This window comes from Ammospiza caudacuta, chromosome 12 (genome assembly GCF_027887145.1).
Source record: "Ammospiza caudacuta isolate bAmmCau1 chromosome 12, bAmmCau1.pri, whole genome shotgun sequence".
NCBI classification, from domain to species: domain Eukaryota; kingdom Metazoa; phylum Chordata; class Aves; order Passeriformes; family Passerellidae; genus Ammospiza; species Ammospiza caudacuta.
Window position 1 is genome coordinate 5,868,303 of NC_080604.1, and position 8,696 is coordinate 5,876,998.

Consider the following 8,696-nt stretch of genomic DNA (forward strand, 5'->3'; position numbering starts at 1 on the left):
CGGGCTCCTTCCCGGCGGCGAGCGCTCACGGGTCCCGCTGCCCTCGCTGCCCGAGCAGCGCTGCCGCTTCCAGCCCGCCGCGTCTCGCTCAGCGCCGCGCTGCCGGCAGGCGCGGCCGCTCCCCGGCCCCACAGAGAGACTGGGCAGGCGGCGCTGGTGCTGTCTCAGTTTGTCCTCAGCGGGGTCTTTATTTGCCAGAGATACAGCGGCGGGGCGCGAGGCGGCGGCGGCAGCCGCGGGCAGAGCCGGCCCTGCAGGCATGCAGCTGCGAGGGGGGAAGCGGGCACCGGGGAGGGGGCACGGGGGGCACCGGGGGTCCTCCAGGCACAACGCGTGGGGGGCCGTGCGGCTGCCCCCGGGCGGGGGTCCCCGTGTCCCCCCCCGGGGGTCCCGGGTCGGAGAGGGGGTCTCCGGGACGGCCCCCGCTCCGTCCCGGGCGGCCCCGCCCGCGGTCCCGCACATGCACGCGTGTCCCGGGGGGCTGGGGACGCTCCCCCGGCGCTGCGGGGCGTGCGGCCGAGCGGGGCTGCCCCGCGTCTCTGGGCATCCCCGGGGCAGGGGACGGCGGCGGGGGACAGACTGAGAGAGCTGGGAGGACACGGGGGGACGGGCGCCATGCAGGGCTCTGCCCCGCGGCCGGCTCTCCGGCGGGGCACGTAGAAAAGGGGGCGCAGGCGGGGCTGGGGGGCCATGCCGGGGCTATGTACAGGGGGCGCGGGCGCCGCTCAGCCGCTCTGCTCGCTGGGGGGCTCGGCGGCGGCCCCGGCCTCGGTACATGTGGCGGCGGGCGGTGTGCCGGGGGCCGGGGGCTGCGCGGCGGCGGGCGGCGTGCCGGGGGCTGCGGGCTCCGGGGCGGTGGCGGAGGGGGCTGCGGGCTCCGTGGCGGGGGCCGGGGCCGTGTCGGTGGCGGTTGCGGGCTCCGCGGCCGCGGCGGCGGGAGCCGGGGCGGCGGCCGGAGTCGCCGCCGGGGCCGTGGTCGCCGCCGGGGCCGTGGTAGCTGCCGGGGTAGCTGCCGTGGTCGGGGTCGCTGCCGGGGCTGGAGTTGCTGCCGGGGCCGGGGTCGCTGCCGGGGTCGGAGCCGCTGCCGGGGCTGGGGTCGCTGCCGGGGCCGGGGTCGCTGCCGGGGCCGGGGCTGCCGCCGTCTCCGACTGCTCGGGCGCCCGCAGGCGTTTCATGAGCGTGGTCACTCGCACGGCTTTCTGCGGGGCAGAGACGGGGGGTGTGGGGCTGGCGGAGGGGCCGGGACTGGCAGCGCCACCAGGCTCTTTGCCCCACGGTGGGGCTTGGCTGAGAGGGGACACGGAGGCAAGGCACACCCACCCACCTTCCATTTGGCCCGGGCGAAGTTCTTCTCGATCTGGGCACAGACGCCATCCTTGATGTTCTTGTCAGAGGCAGCATTCCCAGAGATCCTGGAGGGGCAGTGAGGGGTGAGCTACCAGCCCTACCAGCCCCCCTGGCTCCCCATCTGACCCTGCTGCTGCTCACCACTCATGGGAGATGGCCTCCTCTGCCGTGATCCTCTGGTCCTGCTCCACCTCCATCAGGCGTGTCACCAGCTCCTTAGCTGGGGGCACAGGGGGAGAAGTCAGTGCTGGTAGGGGACAACATGGGACCCCACATACCCCCCCCAGTGTGGGGCTCACCCGCTTGCGAGATGTCATCCCAGTAGGGCGGGTCAAACTCATAGTCCCCAGCCAGGATTTTGCGGAAGAGGTTCTTGTCGTGGTTCTCATAGTCATCCTCGTCTGCCTCCTCGTAGAAAGGGGGGTTTCCCGAGAGGCTGGGGAACGTGGTGGGGGGCTCAGTCCCGCCCCAGCCCCGAGCCCCTGTAGCTACCCCGTCCCTCAGCCCACACTCACAGGATGTACATGATGACGCCGATGGCCCAGCAGTCCACCGGCCGCCCGTACCGTTGCCGCCCCACCACCTCCGGAGCTGCCAGAGACAAAGAGCAACCAAACCATCCCGGGGTCCCCAGCCACCCAGCCTCTTGGCCCTGGCATGATGGGGAGTGGGAGGCACCCACTGGAAGCACCCAGGATCAGCCCCCAGGGTGATGGGAATGGGAGGTGCAGCAGCAGGTAGTAAGGAATGGATGGTAAGGAGAAGCAGGGACCTGCTGGGACCCAGGACTGCCCACCCCTGCATGCCCACCCGGCTGGCTCTCACCCACCCAGGTACTCAGGGGTGCCACAGGGCTCCTTAATGAGCCCGTTCTCCAGCTTGGCCAGGTGGAAGTCACTGATGACGATCTTGGAGTTCTTCAGGCGATTGTAGTACACCAGGTTCTCCAGCTGCCGGCACAGGGACTGTGAGTGCCAGGACGGGGGGCATGGCAGCACCCATGGGTGCTCCTACCCCCCCCGCCACCCACCTTGAGGTTTCTGTGGACGATCTTGAGTGAGTGCAGGTAGGCAACAGCCTCCAGCACCTGCCGGATGACATTGCTGGTGTCCTTCTCCGAGTAGTAGCCCTGGTCCAGGATCCAGTCGAAGACCTCCCGACCAGTGGCCCTGCAGACAGCAGCTCTGCCGAGACCCAGCCATGGCGGGGCCACCCCCTCCCCACTTCCAAATATCCCAAACTTACAGCTCCAGGAAGATGAAATATTCCTTGCGGGTGATGTAGACATCCACCAGCTGTAGGATGTTAGGGTGCTTCACCCTGCAGAGAGCCAGGGGCATGGATGGGAGCTCCCAGTTTGCCCAGTAGCACAGGATCCCCTCCAGCCCCAGCACTCACATTTTGAGGATGATGATCTCGTTTTTGGCTGCCTTCCGCACTTTCCGCCCATCCCGCTTCAGAAACTTCTTGCAGGTGTACAACTTCCCTGTCGTCTTCTCCTTGGCCCGGAAGATTTCACAGAACTCCTCCCTGCAAGGGTACCCCCAGACATCACCCCATTCCTGGGCACCACTGAAATTGGGATGCTTGGGTTGTCCCTGGGCCCACCAGCATTCCCCCAGATCCCAGCAGTCAGGGGAGATGCCACAGAAGTAGAAGAAAGCTGTGGCTCAAAAACACTTTGGAGGGGAAGAAAAAACAGCAGTGAGAGGCAACTGATATGGAAGGAGCAAATTGATAGGGAATGGGGAGAATTTGCTGGTTAAAAAGCTCCATCCTCAGGACAGGAGGGGTAAAACCCCCGGTGAAGCCACTCGTGCCAAGGTGGAACAGCAGCACACCCACATTAACATCAGCACAGCAGTCGGGGAGAAAGAAAGGGAGATGTGTCGGTAGCTGCAGCGTTTCTGTTCTATTATTCATGGTGCTTGAGCCCATGGCCAGGCTGCAGCTGCAGGGGAGCCCCGGGGGGCAGTTGGCACTGCTCCAGCAAAGCCATTGGCTTTCCAATCCCCCCAGCTGCCCTGAAACCCTCACGGCCACTGCCCTGGGTGGAGGGGAACGGTGACCTGTGGGCTTTGGGACAAACTGCCCAGAGGATGGAGCAAAAATCTGAGAGCACCGAGGTCCCCACTGCCACCCAGTGTGATCCTGCCAGGTGTGACCTCTGTCCAAGCAGGTGTTTTGGAAGTTGATGGAAAAATTCTGGTGCCTATTTTGTGGTCAGCCCTCTCTCAAAGGGTGTTAGGGCTTCACTTTTTGGAGTGCATCCTAACAGGTTCCTCAGCACGGCAATAAAAGTTGGGGGAAGCAGCAGTGCAGTGCTCCACTGCCCCCCAAGTGACATCTGCCTTTCCTTTGCTGTAGCTGAGCCCTCCTGATTCACAAAATGCTCCAGGGAGCCAGGATCGTGTGGAATTGCTGCAATCCCTGCAAATCTTGAGGGGAGGAGGGAGGGATATGGGAAGCTGCCCAGCTGCAGCCAGCAGCAGAGGAAAAGCTCACTGCCCTCTTTGGAGCTAGCTGTGAATATCCCACATGCAACCCACGAGCAAGAGGGACTAATTAGGGTAAAGCCACCCCAAAATACACCCTGCAATCCTGGCCCAGCTGGGGACCAGCACCCCCAGAGCCCCAACAGGCAGTGTTGTGCCACTCCTCAGCACTCCAAGAGCCCCACACAGGTGGCTGGGGTTCCCCAGGGCATCCACGGGGCCGTGGAGGGACCAACTCACGTTTTGATGACCTGGCCCAGGTCATATCTGTCGGTCACCTCAGACGGCTGGTTATAATCTTTCTTGTCTCCCAGCGTCACGCAGCCAAACGGCATCGCAGGGCCCGGTGCTGGCAGGGCAGGGACAGGCAGTGAGTGCCCCGGCACTGCCACCCCCCTGGAGCCACAGCAGACCCTCCCAAGCTGTGCCCATTAATGTGGAACCTGAGCACAGCGGCTGCTCGTGCTCTGCAGCTGCTGCCAGCCGCCGTGTGCCCAGCCCCACCGACGGGCATCCCTGCCCGTGGCATCCAGCCTCTGCCCGGGCTCAGGCTGTCAGCACAGCCACAAGCTTCCCCCTCCGGCCCCTCTTGGTGGATTATTAATGATTAATAAGCAGTCAGGGTTAGCACAGTGCCTGGAGCACCCACTGGGGAGGCAAGTGGAGGTGAACGGATCCTTTCCTGTTCCTCAGCCCAGTCTTGCCCACAGTAACATTTCAGCAGATGGGGCCTCCCCAGGCAGAGCATTGTCATACGTTGTCACATGTGCAGTGGGTTGCACCAGTCTCAGCTTGCCATCCCCAACCAGCCCCGACTGTGGCACCAGGCAGGTGGCACTGCAGCTCGGAGGTGCCACAGGCAGCAGTCAGGACACCAGCCTTGGCAGATGCCAGCTTCTCCAGCCCTTTAGGAAGGATGCTTTGCCCCTTGCTTCCCTGTTGGGAACTCTTCAAAACCAGATCCTTCTTGGATGCTTCCCAGAAAAAAAAAATTGATCACATAAAGTGATTTCTTCCCCTTTCCCACCGTGTTAGCAGGAGGAAGTTTCAGCTGAAATTATTTTTTGACGGCTCAGAAGACGACAGAGCTGCCTGGGGCCCCCCAGCCCTCTCAGGTGGGCCTGAGCGGGACCTTGTGATGGGAAGCTGGCACAGTGCTGGAGGCAGCCCTTGCCCAGGCTAAAGCTCCCCAAACACCACGCTGTGCCGTGCCGTGCCGTGCCGTGCCGTGCCGTGCCGTGCCGTGCCAGCAGGGCCCGGTGGCGAGGGCTGCGGGCAGGATGGCTGCGGGATGCGGGATGCGGGAGCCGGCATCGCGGGTACCCAAGCGCCGAGCCTGTTGCTATGGCAATGGGAGCTGAAGATGCAGAAAGCGGCACATCCTTGGGAGGGGGCAGGGACGGGCAGCACCCGGCAGCACCCGACCCACCTGCAGGTGCACAGCCCCATCCATCCCTGCTGGGCAGGCCCTGCGAGGGAGGCGTGCTGCCTGCAGCACCCAGGGCGTGCACTGAAGTGCTCCCTGGGGTGATTGACCCAAACCGGGGTGGGACGTGAGTGTGGTGAGCCAGGGAATGGGGGATGCTCCTTCCTGCCTCCATCCTTTGGGGCTGATCTGCCTCTGTGCCTGCTGGAGTGATGCCCACAGGATGGATGCTCCCAGCTTGCAAGGCACCCAGGCACCGTCCTGCCAGGAGAGCCCACACCCAGTAAGAGCACCTGCCCCAGTCCTGCTCAGCGTGCACCAAGTCCCAAAAGAGAAGAAGAGCACCCATGGGACATCGCTGCTGGTGCCCCAGATTGGATGAGATTTTCCAGCCTCCACCTGACTCATCCTAGCAGCTCTCTCAGCAAACATGCCCTGCCTGGCACCTCTGTGTCCCCATGCCACACGACACCAGCTCTGCCATGCCCCTGTGCCTGGCCAAGGGGAATGAGGGCTGTCCTGGCAGCTGCTGGAGGGGCGGTGGGCTCAGTGCCACAGATCATCAGGGGCAGGGCTGGCTGGTGGACGGGCAGGCTGCCAGCACTGGGGGCACAGTGCCAGGATTAGCTGGGAAGGGGACTGGGGTGGGATGATATATCTGGATTTTATTGCTGTCTATGGGAGCACTCAGCTAATCTGCGCTCATTAAATTAGTTCCCGTTGGTTTAGTGGCCACCCATCCTGCCAGGGCTGAGCATTGCCATCCTCCCCTGCCCCAGGCTGGCTTCGAGGGGCTCAGCTCACCGAGGATACCCCACAAGGGAGGCTTGCACCCAGCCCAACATCGAGGTCAGCACCTGCACCCCACAGGTGAGAGCACCCCCCGGAGCAGGGGCACCCAGGCAAGAGGTGGGCAAAGGGAAAAGGGCTCCCTCTCCCTCCCCGGGGTGCCGGGGGGGAAGGCTCCGTGCTGCGCTGGCACCCGCACGCAGCCAGCACCCCCCTCCAAGAGTCTAATTTGGGAGCAGAAGCAACAGCGGGTGTAAGACAATAGCGGGGAAGTGGGTGGCCGGGTGGGGATGGCACGGAGGGATGACGCAGCCGTGCAGCCCTCGCCAGCGGGGCCCCCAGCCCCCGACCCCCCGCTCTGCCCCACGGCGTGAGGCGCCACCGGCTGGTATTTCACCCGCAGCCCCGCTTGCACCTGCAGCTGCCCTGGACATGTCCGTGGGGGTTCCCCTGCCATCCCGCCCCCACGTCCCGGGGGAAGGATGTACCGGGGACAGGCAGAAAACGCAGCCGGGCTAAGACGGACCGAAATATTGCCAGTGCAGGCAGCGGGCGGGCAGCGGGAGGCGGAGGGGAGGCGGAGGGGCCGGCCGGCCCGGCGCTGCCCGCGGAGCGGCCGGGCTGGGGCTCACACAGGGCTGGGGGAGCCCCACCGCCCCCGGGCCGGGGTGTGCGGAGGGACAGCCCGGGCCGCGCACCGCAGGCAGGTCTGCGTTTGGCCGGCTCGGAGCGCTGCGGCAGCGGGAAGGGAGCGGACTGCGGGAGAGAGAGGTGCGGGGTCCGGGAGGGGATGCTCGGCGGCGGGGGCACGGGGAGAGGCTCCCCGGCAGCATCCGCTCCCGCGGTGCCGGCCCGGTGCTCCGGGCTCCTCGCGGGGACGGGGGCGGCACCAGGACAGCGGCGGCCCGGGGGGGGCGCGCGGGGAGGCGCGGGGGGAGCCGGGCTCCGGCAGCTCGCCGTGCCCGCGGCGCCCGTCGGGGCTCGGGCTCTGCGGGACGCGGGTGCCGGCGGGGGCAGCGCGGCGGCGGGCGGCCGTCGGGGCGCGCACGCACCGGACAGGGAAACGCGCGGCCCCGTCGGGACGTCCCGGGCCCCCGGGGTCGGGAGGAGAGTTGGGGGCAGCCCCGGGCCAGACGGTGACAGATGCCAGCAACGGCCCCCCCGCCGGGCCCGGCCCCCCTCGCCCCCGGTCCGGCGCGGCGCGGCGCGGCGCTCACCTGCACGCCTCTCCGACCGCAACGGGGGGCCGCGGCCCGGGGCCGCCGCTCGGGGGGAGCGCGCCCCTCCCGCCCGCCCTCCCGCGCCGGGCCGGGGCCGAGCCGGGCCGAGCCGAGCCGATCCCCGCCGCTGCCAGCGATGCCAGCCGATCCCAGCCCAGCCGTCGGTCCGTCGCGGCGCGGCCCCGCGCGCCCGGCGCGGCAAGTTGGGGGGGCGGGACCTCGAGGCCACGCCCCCTTTCGCGCCCCGCCTCTCCCCTGACGTCACCGCCAAACTTCGCGCCCCGCCCGTGGGGACGGGTCACGCGTGGCGATGGGACCGACCGGAGCGCGGGGGGCGAGGCCGGGGATTGTCACCGAGCTGGAACACCGCCACAGCCCGGGGGCCGGGATGGGATAATGGGATGGGATAATGGGATGGGATAATGGGATGGGATAATGGGATGGGATGGGATAATGGGATGGGATGGGATGGGATGGGATGGGATGGGATGGGATGGGATGGGATGGGATGGGATGGGATGGGATGGGATGGGATGGGAGCAGGATTTTAGCAAAGCTGAGCATGGGCTCAGCATCACAGGTATCTGCCCCCTGAGGGCACTAAAAGGCACCATGAGGACACGGGTAGACACACGTTCCTGCCTCTGTGCCATCATCCAGTGGGAACCCAGGCAACTTCTCCTCCAGCAGCAGGGCCAAAGGCTCTACTCACTTCCCTATGACAGGGTTTGGCCGGGGCAAGGAACAAGAAAGGGACAAGAAATCGGCCACCCTAATTCTCTTACCTCTGCCCACAGCCCAGGTGTGGGACCAGCCCGGGGTGTGCACAGAGCCCCCAGGGCACAACAGGGCACCAGTCCCTTCCCCAGCCCCCTCACCCCCCACTCCTCACAGTGCAGCCACGTGTGCAGAGCCCCCCCAAGGCCTGCGTGCCACACGCTGGCATTTGCCGTCCATATGGTGCTGATTCCAAAGTGCACCCCTCTTCCCTCCTGCCCCTGGCCCCACCAAACCCCCACTCCCCAAACCTCCTGAGGTCCTCAGCCACCACAGGGTGTGGCCATGCAGTCACGGGACCCACAGCCCTCTCCCACCCATGGATAGGGGACACCAGGGTCCCACAGCAGCCTGTCCCCTCTGCTCACTGGAGAACAGCCAGCACTGCTGGGCACTCCCAGTGCCCATCCCCTGCGTGGCACCGAGCCCTGCCAGCCCCAGGCCTATCACCTCCCCCGTGCTGGGTGATTAAGGGTGTGTGAGAGCAGGGGGAATTTGCAGGGCACTGTAGTTTGAGCTTCTAATCAAGAGTTTAATCGTTGTGGCTGGCAGCAGAGCTCCAGGGTTATTAATCTCTGCGCCTCGCGGGGACCCGAGCGTAGGCCACCACTACCCGGCAGGCACCCTGTGCCCCGGGGCTGC

At 66.4% G+C, this 8,696-nt stretch overlaps 1 protein-coding gene across 1 annotated transcript; it reads right to left on the bottom strand.

The window, feature by feature from the left end:
- Positions 1-177: 177 nt before the first annotated feature.
- On the bottom strand, positions 178-7,461 carry CAMKV (CaM kinase like vesicle associated). The gene is made up of 11 exons (XM_058812974.1): positions 7,275-7,461; positions 4,083-4,191; positions 2,746-2,877; positions 2,593-2,667; positions 2,378-2,516; positions 2,177-2,297; positions 1,863-1,938; positions 1,647-1,783; positions 1,489-1,567; positions 1,325-1,412; positions 178-1,199 (listed from the first exon to the last, which is right to left on the bottom strand). The coding sequence occupies exons 2-11, from the start codon at positions 4,175-4,177 to the stop codon at positions 726-728; spliced, it is 1,416 nt and encodes a 471-aa protein (XP_058668957.1). The 5' UTR covers positions 4,178-4,191; positions 7,275-7,461; the 3' UTR covers positions 178-725.
- Positions 7,462-8,696: the final 1,235 nt, after the last annotated feature.

What these genes read in the sequence shown, in the direction of transcription:
- CAMKV (XM_058812974.1), bottom strand. Translation starts at nt 4,177, where the DNA reads ATGCCGTTTGGCTGCGTGACGCTGGGAGACAAGAAAGATTATAACCAG. An exon ending in GAGATCATCATCCTCAAAAT is followed by an intron (nt 2,668 to 2,745) that starts GTGAGTGCTGGG and finishes GGCTCTCTGCAG; the next exon opens with GGTGAAGCACCCTAACATCC. An exon ending in GAGGCCATCTCCCATGAGTG is followed by an intron (nt 1,413 to 1,488) that starts GTGAGCAGCAGC and finishes CTGCCCCTCCAG; the next exon opens with GATCTCTGGGAATGCTGCCT.